The 17,080-nt window shown below is 36.6% G+C and overlaps 1 protein-coding gene across 1 annotated transcript in view; it reads left to right on the forward strand.

Moving 5' to 3' along the window:
* The window catches only part of LOC136865893 (periostin), a 56,539-nt gene that overhangs the window by 3,760 nt on the left and 35,699 nt on the right, over positions 1 to 17,080 (forward strand). The window contains exon 4 of the mRNA XM_067142448.2: positions 235 to 404. Within this exon, the coding sequence (XP_066998549.2) occupies positions 235 to 404 (170 nt within the window). The remainder of the gene's footprint in view (positions 1 to 234; positions 405 to 17,080) is intronic.

A 17,080-nucleotide genomic window follows, 5' to 3' on the forward strand; every position in this document is an offset into this window, starting at 1 on the left:
GATATAATATCAATGTAGTGTCTTAACAGCCAGTCCATCTGACATTGTCTCATCCACCTCCAAACTGTTGGGAACTGAAGTGAGAGATTCCTCCTCCGCTTTTGCCCGGTTGTATACCATTTAATTAACTTAAAATTCACACTGAACCAGTTATAATTAGAATTATGGTTCTAAAGTTTATGTTTTGAATGATTAAAACAATGTTTGCTAATAGATGTACATTTTTCCCATTAGCTCTAGGTAATGCTACACTCAAACTCTTGTCACAAGATAGAGAAGAAGCTCGCAACCTCTTGCTAGGACACATGACTTCTGGACGCCAGCTGATGCAGAATCTTTTAGATCGCCAAGTACTAGAGGCTAAGCGTCCTTCTCATAGCCTCCGTATAAAAATCACACGTGGGGTTAGTATACAAGATCATTCAGTTTACAACTATCATAATAGTAAATATTTTAGAGTCAAAATAAACACAAGAAGGAATGCAGATGGTGAATAATAACAATAATAATAATAACCTATGATTAAGGAGTTTTTAATTGCCAGTGGGTACTGTCTCATGTTGAAAATAAATGTGATAGAAAGGAATGTCGTAAAAGTAGGACTATTAAGCAGTATCATATGGTTGATAAGAATGGCATGGGGAAATTTTTAAAATGCTATTATGATCAATGGAAGCTGGTAAATAAAAATGTAAACAGCCTATGGGATGGGTATAAAGCAATTGTTGAGGAGTGTGGAAAACTTTAAAAGTGGTGAGGAATGGTAAGAGCCCAATATATTAAAACAGGGAAATAAAGATATTAAAAAAGAGGTACAGATTAGAAAGAAATAATTAGAAATAGTTGCAGGAGTAAGGGGAGATTAAAGGAGCTTACTTAGAAATGGAATTTTGCAAAAATGTCAGCTAGGGATAACATGATGACAGACATAATTGGCAGCCATATGAATTTTATGGAGCAATAGAAGAATATCTATAGATACTGTAAGGTAAGATACACAAGTTGAAAGCTAGAAAGACAGCTGGGATTGATACGATTTCCGGTGATACATTGAAAGCAATGGGCTAGGATATAATACCATATCTGAAATACTTATTTGATTACTGTTTGCATGAAGGATTAATACCAGATGAGTAGAGAGTTGTAATAGTAGCCCCATTGTACAAGGGAGAGGATGTCATACTGCACTTAAAGCTGATAATTACAGACTAGTCAGCATGACATAATTATGTTGTTTGTTAGCTCTGGGAAAACATTCTTTCAGATTATACTACACACGTTTGCAAAATTACTAACTGGTTTGATAGAGGCCAGTTTGGGTTTAGGAAAGGTTATCCCAGTGCAGCTGAACTTGTAGGATTCCAGAAAGATATAGCAGATATTTTAGATTCAGGAGGTCAGATGGACTGTATTGCTATTGACCTATCCAAGGTTTTAGATAGAGTAGATCATGGGAGATTATTGATGAAAATGAAGGCCGTTAGACTAGAGAAAAGAGTGGTTGAATAGGTGGCTAAATTTGTAGAAAATAGAATTCAGAGAATTAGAGTAGTTGGAGTATTATCTGATCCTATCTGATCCGGTAATGATAAAGAGGGAGGTCCTACAGGGCAGCCTTATTGGTCCTTTACGTTTTCTTATATATGTAAACCATATGAGTAAAACGAAAAAATGAAATGGCGTATGGCTTTTAGTGCCGGGAGTGTCCAAGGACAAGTTCTGCTCGCCAGATGCAGGTCTTTTGATTTGACTCCCGTAGGCGACCTGGGTGTTGTGATGAGAATAAAATTATGATGAAGACAACACATACACCCAGCCCCCATGCCAGCGAAATTAACCAATGATGGTTAAAATTCCTGACCCTGCTGGGAATTGAACCCGGGACTCCTATGACCAAAGGCCAGCACACTAACCATTTAGCAATGGAGCCGGACATATGAGTAAAGAACTGCAATCACAAATAAGGCTATTTGCAGATGAAATTATGCTGTATAAAGTAGTAAATGAGTTTGCAGGATTGTGAGCGACTGCAGGGGGACTTAGACAATGTTGTGAGATAGACAGTGGATAATGGTATGATGGTAAATGGGATAAAAAGTCAGGTTTTAAGTTTCACCAAGAGGAAAAGTCATTACAGTTTCAATTGCTATGTTGATGAGGTGATAATACCTCTTTGGAAACACTGTAAGTATCTAGGTGTTAATATAAGGAATGATCTTCATTGGGGGAATCATATTAACGAGGTTGCTAAGAGAGGGTACAATGAAGTTATTTAGGGGTTATAGCAAAGATGTAAAGGAAATGGTATATAAGTCTCTGGTAAGACTCCAATTACAGTATGGTTCCAGTGTATGGGACCAACACCAGGACTACTTGATATTAGAACTGGAAAAAATGAGGCAAAGTCTCTCATAGGGTATTGGCACTGCCGGTGGCTCCAAGTAGCCTACGCAGTGGCCTCCACGGTATGCACTAGCAATGTGTCTTGGTAGGTGTGCTATTTACCAAGTGATGAGCCCAACTTAGCACACTGGAGCAAAACGCTGGCAACCAGGAATGAGTTAACTGGAAAATTTATAATGTGCAATAACATACCAACTATATTGGTATTATGTGGTATGTTTCGAGTTGTCAGTGGAAAGATGGTGTGGAATGACATTAGTAGACTAATAAGCATGAGTGAGCCTTTTAAAAGTAGGAAAGGAAAGTTTGAATTCAAGAGGACAGATTGGAAGGAAATATTCATTTATAGGATGAGGAGTAAGGAGTTGGAATAAATTACCAAGGGTTTGATAAATTGATAGGGAATCTGCCCTAAATGGCCCTAAATGCAGATCATTGATTGATTGATTGATTGATTGATTGATTGATTGATTGATTCATTCATTCATTCATTCTATATGAGAAAATCAGGGATTTTTTACTTGCTGACACGTACAAATGCTCAAGCTATGACCTTTTTCTCGTCTTCAAACATCTGTTGGCCTCGGCAAAGATTGAGGCAATGCTAGAAGATTGTTTCACAACTAAGTCCTTTATTTTCCACCTTGTCGATACACTAAATTGCTTAAGGTGTCTGACTCGTTGGCTGAATGGTCAGTGTACCGGCCTTCGGTTCAGAGGGTCCCGGGTTCGATTCCTGGCCGGGTCGGGGATTTTAACCTTAATTGGTTAATTCCAGTGGCCCGGGGGCCGGGTGTTTGTACTGTCCCCAATATCCCTGCAACTCACACACCACACATAACACTAACCTCCACCACAATAACACGCAGTTACCTACACATGGCAGATGCCGCCCACCCTCATTGGAGGGTCTGCCTTACAAGGGCTGCACTCGGCTAGAAATAGCCACATGAAATTATTACTTAAGGCAACTTATTGGTTAAAAGTGGTACATGTTTCATATATTATAAACATCTTCAGCCACATAACACTGTTTAGATAAAAAAATTCATATAATGACAAAGTATAATTATGTGGTATGATTCGATTTGTCAGTGCAAATTTTTCAAGTGCCTCATTCATAACTATATACGATTAATTTGTTCATGTACATCATTCATATTCAGTACATATATTCAGTATCTCTTCCTTGTATATATTGGTACCTCTGACACGATTAAATAATAAAATACTGGCAATTAGAAACTCCTTTATCATCTATATATATATATAGACATACAGAAATGAAATTTTGGGGATACATTTGTTTTGCAGTGTAGGTGCTCACTAAGGAAGAATTTTTGGATATTCCATCACTGAGGGGGTGAAAAGGGGGGTGAATTTTTAAAACGAGTATATCGATATCAAAAAAAACTTAACAGTTAAAGACATAAAAATTGGCATTTGAAATCTCCTTTAGAAGTAAAGAAACACGTATTTTGCTTTTTTGTTTTTGGAAAATCCACTTAAGGGGACTAAAAATAGGTGAAAATGGGTTGAATCCATTTTATGAGGATACTTATATCTGAAAAACTGAAAATGTTATAGACATAAAAATTGGTACATAGAATCTCCTTTAAAAATAAAGAAATATGTATTCTTTTGTTTCTGAAAAATCCACTTAACAGGGGGTGAAAGGAAGTGAAAAATGGGGTGAATTTTGAAAATGAGTATATTTCAAAACTTAATGGTACAAACTCAAAAATTAGTACTTGGAATATCCTTTAAAAATAAAGAAGCACTATTTTTTTGGAAAATCCACTTAAGAGAGTGGGTGAAAAACTGAAAAAGGGGGTTGAATCATTTAATTGGGATACCTATATCTGTTACAGACATGAAAATTGGTATTTGGAATCTCCTTTAAAAATAAATAAATGCATAATATTTTTTGTTTTTTGGAAATTCACTTAAGTGGGGGGGGGGGGGGGGGGAGGTGAAAAGGACCGGAAAAGGGATTGAACTCTTTTTATGATGATGCTTATATCTTAAAAACTGAACATATTACAGACGTGAAAATTTGTATTTGGAATCTCATTTTGAAATAAAGAAACACATGTATTTTTGTTTCCTGAAAATCCACCTAATTCCTTTTATCAGGATACTTACATCTCAAAAACTGAAGATAATGCAGATGTGAAAATTGGTATTTGGAATTTCCTTAAAAGGAATTGAAAAAGTGGGTAAATTTTTAAAATCTACGCTATATCTCAAAAACTTAACATGTCACAAACATGAATATTGGTATTTGAAATATCCGTTAAAAATAAAGAAAAACTTCTTTTTTATTTACGGAAAATCGACTCAAGTGGGGGGGTAAAAATAAGTGAAGAATGAGTTGAATTCCTTTTATCAGGATACTTACATCTCAAAAACTGAAGATGTTGCAGGCGTGAAAATTGGTATTTGGAATTTCCTTAAAAAATTAAAGAAACACATACTTTTGGTTTTTAGAAAGTCCACTTAAAGGGGTGGGAGTGGAGAGAAGTGACGAAGGAGTTGAATTATTTTTTGGGGATACTTATATCTCAAAAAATGAACACATTCTTTTTGTTTTCAGAAAATTCATCTCATGGTGTGAAAAGAATAGAAAAACTAGGTTAATTTTTTAAAATGAGTACAGTGTATCTCAAAAACGTAACATGTTACAGGCGTGGAAACTGGCATTTGGAATCACCTTCAAAAATAAAGGAATGTGTATTTTTTGTTTTTAGAAAAGCCACTTAACGAGGGTGAAAAGAAGTGAAAAAGGAGTTGAATTATTTTTGTGAAGATACTTATATCTCAAAAACTGAAGTTGTTACAAAAGCGAAAATTGGTATTTAGAATCTTCTTTAAAAAAAGACAAAGGGGGTGAATTTAAAAAAGGCTATCTCTCGAGTATATCTCAAAAACATAATATGTTACAGCCATGAAAATTGATATTTTTAATCTTTTAAAAATAAAGAATTATGTATCTTTTTGTTTTCAGAAAAACACGTAAAGAGGGGAGGGGGAAGGACTGAGTAGGAGGTTGAATTATTTTTATTAGGATATTGATATCTCAAAAACTGAGGATGTTACAGATGTGAAAAATGGTATTTGGAACCTCCTTTAAAATAAAGAAATTCATATTTTTTGTTTTTGGGAAATCCACTTGGGGGTGAAAGAATTGAAACATTAATTGAATTCTTTGTATGAGGTTACTTATACCTCAAAAATTTTAAATTTTGCAGTCATGATCATTGGTATTTGGAATCTCCTTTAAAAATAAAGAAACACATATTCTTTTGTTTTTGGAAAATCCACTTAAGGGGATGAAAATATTGAAAAATTAGTTGAATTATTTGTATGAGGATACTTATATCTAAAAATCTAACAATGTTACAGACGTGAAAATCAGTATTTGGAATCTACTTTAAAAATAAAGAAACGCATACTTTTGGGGGAGAATCAACTTGGGTTGTAGGGGGTGAAAAAGGAGTTAAATTATTTTTATGATGATACATATATCTCAAAAACTGAAGGTGTTACAGTCGTGATAAATGGTATTTGGAAGCTCCTTTGTAAAAAAACATGCACTTTTTCTTCAGAAAATTCACTTAAGGGAGAGGGTGAAAGGAAGTGAAGAAACTGAATTAATTTTATGGGTATACTTCTATCTCAAAAACTGAAGGTTACAGATATGAAAATTGGTATTTGGAATATCCTTTAGAAATAAAGAAGCATGCATTTATTTGTGTGGGGAAAATCAACTGAACAGGGGGTAGTGTTGGAAAAGGAGTCAAATTATTTTCATGAGGGTTCTTATAAGTTACCTCAAAAACTGAAGATGTTACAGAATCTTCTTTCAGAGTAAAGAAACACGTACTTTTTTTTTTTTTGTGGAAAATCCACTTAAGGTTGGGTGAATGAATTGAAAAATTAGTTGAATTCTTTGTATTGAATATTTCTAAAAAAATCAAGATGTTACAGATGTGAAAATTTGTATTTGGAATCTCCCTTAAAAATAAAGAAACATTTTTTGTTTTCGGAAAAATCCATTTAAGGAGGCTACTTACATCTCAAAAACTGTTTAGTATTTTACAGACATCTTATTTATTTATTTATTTATTTAGTCTGATCCAGGACACCCTAGATTTGCCATAAGACAGAATAATACACAATAACAATTTTGAGGGAAGATAAAAAGATTAATGTTTAAAAAATGATAGGTTACAATTAACCATGTTAAATGGCATGAACTCCATATAAATGGTGACAAAGAATCGAAACGGAGTATTTGATGAGTGAGACGACTATCTCATCCTGTAGGCTTCTCGCTAGTTTATATTTTTGTCGCCATGTGACAAAAGATTTGGGAATTGTTCCCCTCGCGCCAAAGAAAAGTCCAATCACCGTAATTTTTTAAAGGTTATACGACTCAAGAAAGAAAGGGATGGTTGGATTATAGATATCCTTTTTCTCATTGTCTACGTCAGTCGGCTGAGAGGCTGAAGATTCAAAGCGTACCGTAGGATCAATAATTTCTGCTTCGTTCCTCTGTCTGTCAGTCTCTATAATATCAATCCTGCGAGTGCTGCCTCCTTCGGCGAGGCAGTGGACTTCTTGGTACATTTCTAGATTTTTGAGATGAAGAGCATTAGCAATCAGCTTTCTGATGATGTTATGGCGTTTGATCCTAAGCAGTTCTCCTTGAGGGCAACTCCCCAGCACATGTGGTAAGGTTTCATACTCACTGCAGTGTCTGCAGTGGCCTGTACTGGTGGAACGTCCCGGCAGAGTACGTACTGGTGCAACCATCGCGGTCATCTTCAACATCTCTCTCCATTCCGAACAAGTTAACTCTTTTGCTGCGGAAGTCGACTTTTGTCGACTTACTTCCCTACAGCATTCGCTGCGGTAATCTACTTTTGTCGACTTGGTACTTTCCTGCTATAATTTCCGCGCGCTTCTTCAAAAAAGGCCATTTTAATAATACAAAAATCTATAGTCATGTATTTATTATGTACTGAGCATTGTTTGAAAACTTTGCCGCCAATACTGGACCTATGTTTATTTGTTATATTTCACCCGCCCGCCCGCCAACATCTCTGTCAGCTGTCTGGCCGATAGCAGGCTTCACCCAGCAGCTATGAGCGCGCGGAACAACATTAGTAATGGAAGTGAAGAAATCTTCTATCTTTTAGTGGCCGATTCTGATTCAGACTGTTCGGTAAATTTGGACAATGAAACAAGTGATGATATGCATAGTGATTGTTCGGAAGAAAGTGCCAACGAGGAAGATCTTCATTTTTTATCGGTCTTGCGGGATATTAGTGATGACATTGAAACTGCACTAATGAAAGAATATTGTACAATAAGGTTTAAAAGAGGGCAATTAATGCTCCTGACTTCAGATATTCTGTCATAATGGGACTTCTACGAGAGTATCAGTGAAGTCCGCCGGCGAAACCAGGAAGAACTTCCGATTACATACCACAAGCGCGCCTGACGGAGAGGCACTTTCTTGGGGAGCAGCAGGACAAGAGTCACAAACATAATTGTGTTGCTTGTTCCATATTACCAGAAAAATGTTCAAAGAATATAAAGGGACTGTGCAAGAGAAAACAGACAGTATTTTTTGTAAGAATTGCCCAGGACAGTCTGCAATTTGTTCAGTTCCATGTTGGGAGATGTATCACAGTAATGTGTGTTTCAAGGTCAAATGTCACTACTAGTTTGCCAAAGTTGGGTTAAAAATGGTGCAATGGTGTTGAATGTTACTGACCTTGAAAAAAATAAAGTTTCAGTTCATTTGGAAAATACGAAAAAAATACATTTTTCTGTAAGTGTTCTGTTTAAAAATAGCGCAGCGAAAGAGTTAAACCATCTCTTCTGGTAACCCAAGAATTAGCAGCAGGAACTTGAGCAAATAACTCAACACCTCTTCCTTTTTGTGGATATGCACACCAAGCTTCAAATTTGCGTGTTCTAAGTATATCACGCAGTTGTCTAACAGATTTCGTTGATGTCTCTTCATTGAATTGAAGTTGAGATAGGCAGCGAGTTTTTATTGCTGTGAAATTTCGAACAGCATTTACGTGCGAATCATTCACAGCTTCTAGCTTAAGATTGATGTTCAGCTGTTGAAGGTACGCTTCCCAAGTAGCGCGCATTACTGCTAACCCTTTATATTTGTGGCTCGAATAGATCATACTTGTCGGTGTGTCACTCGGAAGTTGTAGAATTTCTTTAAGTGCGCTTCTGATCATGTTGTCGGCTTTTAACAGACTTGATTTGGGAATTTTCTCAACCGAAACAGTCTGGAATGGGTATATCAGTGTAGGGCCAATAAACTGATTTATTACAGTCAATTTTTGATGCGGTTGGAGTAAGTGAGTCCTGGTAATCTGATCTAAGTTAGCTTTCAATTTTTCAAGTACCTGATGTTCATTGAAGACTAAAGTCTGTCTGAAAGTTGCCCCTAAATATTTTATTTCTTCACTATCATTTATACTTCTAATGTTTCCAGAGACTGTCATGATATCATCAGAATAATGGCATTTGATTTGTCTGCATTTATATGCAAACCTATTTCTTGAAGCAGATTTATGACAGAAGTGACTAGGATTGAAGCTGCTGCTTGGTCTTTAGCTATGATCACCAGATTGTCGACAAAGCATAGGGATGTTAAAGGTACAGTGTTAGGACTCAATTTAAAACCATACATTTCTGATACTTTGATGTCTGTGAGTTCATCAAGGATGTGGTTTATACCCCAGTTAAATAAGAAAGGTGAAATGGGATCTCCTTGCATCACTCCACATTTGATGTTTATCTTATCTGTATGACCACGAGCAGTTTGAACTTGTGTTGTGTTTTCTGTGAGAAGGTTGACTAGTAACTTCTTAATGGATCTGGGTAGTATAGAGTTCTTTATTGTCGCCTTTAAGTGATTGTGTCCAATACTATCGAACGCTTTGCTGATGTCGAGGAATACTACGCGGCCTGAAATTTTTTTCATTACAGCTGTTCGTAAAATGCCATCCACAATATTCACGTTAATGAAAGAGCCAGGGGTCATGACAAAACCTCTTTGGAACTGATTCAAAGGGATGTATTCCCTTACAATTTTATCAAGGATCTTGCTTAATATGCGCCGAATAATGGAGCAAATACTAATCGGTCTCCATTTGGACAGATCATTCTCTTCATCGCCTTTATGTATAACAACAGTCCTCGCTGCCTTAAGAACCTCAGGAATGAACCCACTTTCAAATATTCTTCTGATGATATGGGCTAAAATATTAGCAGCAAGTGGATCATAAACAGATTTCAATAAAACCTTATCCGGACCTGGGCTAGTGTCAATTGCTATGCTCTTGATAATAGAGAAAACTAACTCTTGAGATATTGAAATTGTATCATCTAAGGTTTCATTTGTATAATGAATATAGGAGTCTCTCATGCAATCATTAGGAGTTTCAAATCTGTTCCTAAAATATCCTTCAACAACATCTTTCTCTAGTTTCAAATTGCTAGTTCTTTTGCCACTTAAAATTTTTCTAATTGCTTTCCTCCTTTGGTAAAAATATTCATATTGAGTCAGTTCATACTCGAATTTAGCCTTCCGACGTTCACAATCATTCTTAGAGGATCTCTGTGGGTTACTGGAGGTTTTATACTGTCAGTTGTTATTTTTGTAAGTGCCACGTTTACGAGCTTCAATATATCTAGTAACTGGACTCTTTGGACCTGGCAGTAGGTCTGTAGCTGTGGCAAGGAAGTTTACAAAATTAGTAACTTATTCATTGAATTCAGCATCACTCAATTCATGCTGAAAAATACCTAGCCATTTACTCAGTTCGTCGGGGTAAGGTTTTTTTTTTTTGGCTCTCTTTGATCAGAGATTATTTCCAACTTCGTTGAATGACCATTTTTACTAGAAATAGGAATAGGATCTGAAGGCGGAATTTTAGACTGGCTAGGTGTAGTCGTAGATGGATTCAACAAGCAGGCTCTGTATTGCTCTGGGTGTGATTTACTTATATGTATCTTAAGGCCTTTATACATTTGCCCGCAAAATTGACATTGTGTTTTGTTATCAGTGGTACTCTTATTGGAATCACCTTTAAAAATAAAATAAAAACATTTACTTTTTTGGAAAAACCACTTAAGGGTGGTGAAAGGAGGTTAAAGAAATGAATTCATTTTATGGGTATACTTCTATCTCAAAAAACTGAAGGTTACAGACAAGAATATTACTATTTGGAATCTCCTTTAAGAGTAAAGAAGCACATGTTTGTTTGGGGGAAATCAACTAAGAAGGATGGGGGAGAGGGTAAAAAAGGAGTCGAATTATTTTTATGAGGATACTTATATCACAAAAACTGAAGATGTTATAGATGTGAAAATTGGTAATTGGAATCTCCTTTAAAAGTAAAGAAACAGGTATTTTTTGTTTTCAGAAAATCCATTTAGTGTGGGGGGAAGGACTAAAATATGGTTGAATTCTTTTTATGAGGCTACTTATATCTCAGAAAATGATTGTGTTACAGGCGTGAAAATTAGTATTTGGAATAACCTTTAAAAATAAAGAAACATATATCTTTTTCAGAATATCCACTTAAGGGGGGTGAAAAGGACTGAAAAGGGGGTTGATTCCTTTAATTGCGATACTTATATCTCAAAAACTGAGTATGTTACAGATGTAAAAATTGGAATTTATAATCTCCTTTAAAAAATAAAGAAGCCCGTATTTTTGTTAAATCCATTTAAGGGGGCCAAAAAGGACCAAAAAATTGGTTGAATTCTTGTTATGGAGGTACTTATATCTCAAAAACTGAAGATGTTACTGACATGGAAATAGGTATTTGGAATCATCTTTCAAAATAAAGAAACACATGCTCTTTTGTTTCTGGAAAATCCACTTAAGGGGGCGGTGAATAGGTCTGAAAAAAGCGTTTGAGTCTTTTAATTGTGATACCTATATCTCAAAAACTGAATATGGTACAAATGTGAAAATTTATATTTGGTATCTCCTTTAAACATTAAGAAACACCTAATTTTTTTGTTTTTGGAATATTGACATAAACGGGGGGGGGGGGGGAGGGGAGGTGCTGAAAAGTAAAAAAGAGGTTAAATTATTTTTATAAGGATACTTATATTTTTAAAAAACTGAAGATGTTATAGACGTGAAAATTGGTATTTGGAATCTCCTTTAAAAATAAAGAAACACATATTTTGTGTTTTCGGAAAGTCCACTTAAGAGGTTAGAAGGTGGAAAGAAGTTCAGAAGGAACTGAATTCTTTTTATGAGGGTACTTATATCTCACAAACTGAATATGTTACAAAGATGAAAATTGGTATTTGGAATCTCCTTTGAAAATAAAGGAACTTGGCTTCTTTGTTTTCAGAAAGTCCATTAAAGGGGATGAAAAGAATTGAAAAAGGGGGTGAATGTTTAAAATGAGTATATTGACAGTATTTTTCAAAAACTTAACATGTTACAGGCATGAAAATTTGTGTTCGTAATCTCCTTTAAAAATAAAGGAACATGTGGGTTTTTTTCTCGAAAAAGCCATAAAGAAACACATATTTTTTGTTTTCAACTTGAGAGAGGACTATTTCTCACATGTTCCAGAGTTAGCTCTGCCAGCAGCCTGGTCATCTTAGCCCCAAAGGGAAATACCACAAACATGGTTTACAAACAGGTTCTGGGGTAAATGAAACTAAATTTTTCAGTGAGTTTTTATACTTTAAGAATTTTCAGATAATGTGCAAACATCAGAGGTCGCTCATGGAGTTTTCCTCCGTGATCATGACAAAGACAAATAGAGCTTCACTTACGATATATTTGTGTCACAGTTGACATTTCTTTATAGCTGGAATATTGCAATAACATATCTAATTTTTTTGTACCTTTTGTTCAAAAATTAAATCTTAGTATTATTAAAATTGATTCTAACAGTAACAGAATGTTTATAAAGCTGTGTTATATTTTACAGAAGAACACAAAGAAAACACATTACAGTAGAGTCTCGATTATCCAACCTAAACGGGACCTGGTGTACGTCGGATCACCGAAAATGTCGGATAATACAGAATAACTTTGAAAATGAACTAAAACAAACAGGAAGGCTATACTGTAGTGTATTACTAAAACAACGGCATGTTTTACGGTACCGGTACTCTATTTATTAAATTATCAATTCAATTATCAACGCAATATTGAACGAAAACATTCCAAATGTCTTACGAAAAGAAACTTGTCAACAATGTCTGCTTGCCTGCTGATTCACATTTTCTTGCTGCGAGATCCCACCATCGATGAAAAATCAACACCTCCGTTTCGCTTGCTTCCGGCTGTTGCTTAACATAGGTTAATGCCATTTCCAATGCACTTAATCCTTCACTGTGAGTCATCATTTTCTCCCTTTGTTCTGCAAGGCCTCTGTCTTCTTCTTCTTCTTCATCATCCTTATTTTCGTTAGCATTCACAAAATCAATAATATCAGGGTCAGTTAGTTCAAACAGATGATCTTGTACACACCACTTACTCCCATCTTGAGTCGTACCATCCTCACAGTCAGGAATGCAATTCAGTAAGGGAACAAAGTTTTTCATCTCTTCTTGTACCACCTCTTCTCGATGTTCAACCTCACTCAACAATATGTTCCAAGACTTTAAAATGTCGTCGTTTCAACTTCTTCCCAAGACTGCGCTATCCAGTATGCCATGTCTTTCATGTTGATTCGTTTTAACTTTTCTATCATGTCGTTGCCATTGTCCATTTCCTCTATCAGGGATGAAAGGATTTTCTGCCAATATTTCCTCTTCAGTGTTTCCAGCACACATTGATCCATTGGCTGGCATAATGACGTCATGTTAGGAAAGAGGAACATGACTTTGATGTCACCACTAGGAAGTTGCTCTTCGTTTGGGTGTGATGGAACGTTGTCTAGTAGAAGAAGAGCTTTTCTAGGGAGATTATTTGAAGCTAGAAATTTTTCTACATCTGGAACAAACTGTTTAAAATACCCATCTTTAAAGATGTCAGCAGACATTCAGGCAGCCTTCTGTTTCGTGTAATGGATTGGAAGAGCATTAACAGAAATCTTTTTAAATGCCCTAGGCTTCTTTGCTTTACTGATAATAAGCAATTTTGCTTTTAAGTTCCCAGTAACTTTACTACAGGCAAGAACAGTAACTCTCTCCTTACTACACTTGTAGCCAGGTGCAGATGTCTCGGCTTGGACTGCGAGAGTTTTTGATGGCAGCCCAGTCTCATCACAATTAAATATCTGATCATCGGTTAATCCTTCAGCAAGAATTATTTCTTGAAATTCCTTTTTAAATGTCACAACCTTATCGGATTTAGCTGACAAATTTTCTCTACAGATATTAAGCTGTCTAATGTCGGTCTGTTTTTTCCGACCGATCAAGCCACCCAGCACTGGCAGTAAAATTAGGGTCCCCTTAATTAAATTCCTTCTGGAAATACACTTGCAGAATGGGCCAGATATTGGCAGGTCCTTTTCCCAGTTTTGAGTGAACCAAAGAAATAGTGTTTCACTTACGTTTTCTTACTCACACTTTTTCATTGTTTTTCTGTCTGGCTCCATAGCTAGCGTGCTGGCCTTTGGTCACAGGGGTCCCAGGTTTGATTCCCGGCAGGGTCGGGAATTTTAAGCATGATTGGTTAATTCCGCTGGCACGAGGGCTGGATGTATGCGCCGTCTTCATCATCATTTCATCCTCATCACGATGCGCAGGTCACCTACGGGTGTCAAATCAAAATACCTGCACCTGGCGAGCCGAACATGTCCTTGGGTACTCCTAGCACTAAAAGCCATACACCCTTTCATTGTTTTTCTAATTTTCAGTGCATCAATTGTTGCTCTGGTAGAGTATCACTTTTGAATTTCTTCCCTCTTTTTTTCCAGTCTCTCACTATAACATGTCCAATACCATAATCTGAAGCCACTTTTTGAAGAGTTTCCCCTTTGTCCAGTCTCTTTAACACACTCTTGTCTTCCACAGAAACAATAATTTTCTTCCATTTACTCGCCTTACTCACAGAGGATATGAAAACTATAACATCTGCACTCAACCAATACTGCACTGAACAATGACTGAAAACTCGCTGCACCTGTCCTTGAGAAGAAAACAGTCCTATCGCCAGCAGTTAGGCCAGTGCTTGTCCCACGGTCGCACCCTCCAAACCAGGTGTCCCAGAATTTAGTCTCCACCAAAAGTTCAAATTAAGTTTACCAGTGTCGGATAACATGGAATGTTGGATAAGCGAAGGTCGGATGAGCGAGACTCTACTGTAATTGCTTCTTTAACTATGTGTGACATAACTAATTATATAATTACACTGGCAGTTTTCCACAAATTTCTTGAATGCTTCCCGGACTGGCACAAATTTATCAAGCGATTTTTGCTCCCCCTGGCTGTTTATATTGTGAAATGTAAGAGCTCTCAGTAAGAACTTGAAATGGTTGAGAGCCATACAGTTTTGAAAGAATTCCATACTATTAGCAACTGATGCCCAAAGATCTTCCAAATTCAGCTTTCAGAATTCCTGAAATATGCAAAAGATCAAAGATGGCTTGAATTTCTGCAGTCATTGTGTTCAAAACATCTCTTTCCTGTGAGTAATTACTTTGATTTTTCTCTGTCCATATGCTTGTACACTTCGTTATATCACTCACCATACCGTCAGTGAAAAAGTTTCCGCACATTTAGTGGAGAGCATACTTCAACAGCTTATCTCCACACTTGAGGTAAATGGGTTCGTTTGACATGAGCAAGAGTCCTAACACTTTTAGGCGGTATGTGAATGTTCCAGTATGTTGTCCCATCTCTTCCAGTACCATACGGGTTGGTTTATTGCATTTACATCATATAGTTTACCTAGTTCCTATAATTCAGCAACATAAATTTCAGAATGGGAGTCGTCTTCCAACACGTGGGCATCATCATCAATTGGTGTCACTTTCGTTTCTTTAGCGAATAACTGTCTTCGAAATGGAACTTTCCCATTTATATTTAGCAGTTCTTGCCATTCCTCACATTCTACAATGTCCAACAGTCTACAAATTCCTTTGTTTTCTTCTTCCATGTCAACGCAGAATATGAGAAAGCATTACACTACTGAAATATTTACAGCATAAATGTTTGCATAATTTCCGTAATATAAGAGGATAAAAACTCCGGTTCACTGAGAAACGTGCAGGGTTGCACACGGAGGAATGCTCCAGGCGATCACAAAAAGCGCACTCACACCGACAACGTGATTGTTACCGGGTTAAAACTTCCCCCACCACTAGCGAACAGTTTGAGGAAAAAGTATTGAAAGGGACAGCCCGTAAGCACAATCCTATGACATTACACATTCGTAATTATTTAGAACCCAGATGAAAACTCTGTTTGCGACCTCTCACAGGTTAAACACAGGAAGCTAAGGGGAAGGATAAGAAATTATACAAAGAATAAACACAATAATAGAATCATATAATTTGAGAAGTGGTAGATCAACAGTGAAGCCCATTTTACAATGAGACAAAATACAGGAGTCATTCGGAGTATGGGAAGGATATGATGATGACTTTTAGAAGATAGAGTGTCTCACACACTAAAGGTTGGGGAAGTTTTGTACAGAAAATTATTGGAATAGAAATAATAAAATAGTAGAAACAGTGTATTTTAAATGCTGCAGTTGTGTCCAGAAGCAAGTGGACTGAACAGGTTGGTTTGAAACTGAAAAGAGAGCAACATATCTGCACACTATGCAGTTGAGAAATTTATAACTCTATTCCTGTTGAAATTATGATTGCTCTTGTCAAGGTTTTATGTTATTGACTGGACAAACCACATGTATGTTCTTGTTAAGATATTAGTTAGCTATATTACATGTTCTTTACCCAGAGGAAACAATATCATACCATTTAAAGTGAAACCCAAATAGTAAATACAATGAAAACCATACACTTCTTGGTAACTTCAGACCCAACATGAAAAGAAAAACACTCAGTATGTGACTAAACCAAACAAATTAAGGAACTTGCTCAGGTAAATTAAAGACTGTTTTAATGCTGTTACATGAGTCTTCCATGAGTCCTCCTCCTCTTGGTCCTCCACAAAACCTGAGGCACTCTTGAATGCAATAGGGCATGCTGAAGTACCAAATCATATAGCATTTCTTGAGGAAAATGGTCCCACTCCTCAATGGCAGCATCTTTTAGGGTCTGAGTGGATGGAGGTGGATCTTGACAGTTGGAAATTGATCTTTTAAGATAGGTCCACGCATGCTGTATGCAGTTCATGTCTGGGGAAGATGCTGGCCAGTCCATTCTGCGAATGCTATGTCCCTCCACACATCCATTCACATCTGTTGCACGATGTGGATGAGCGTTATCATCCTGTAGAGTAAACCCATCTCGTACAGTCTCTGCAAAATCACTTACTATGGGCCGGAGAATGTTGTGTTTGTCATGTTTTCTTGAACGTGAACCAGTGCTTACGACAGCTGAACATGATACCTGCCCAGAATAGTGCTGAACCTCCAAGCTGTTGGTGACGTTCTGCCGAGAATGATTCATTGTAACATTCCCTTCTTGCCCTCCATATATTCAGAGTTGTCATCAGGGTGTAAACCAATTTGCACTTCATAACT

Source organism: Anabrus simplex, chromosome 3 (assembly GCF_040414725.1).
Source record: "Anabrus simplex isolate iqAnaSimp1 chromosome 3, ASM4041472v1, whole genome shotgun sequence".
NCBI classification, from domain to species: domain Eukaryota; kingdom Metazoa; phylum Arthropoda; class Insecta; order Orthoptera; family Tettigoniidae; genus Anabrus; species Anabrus simplex.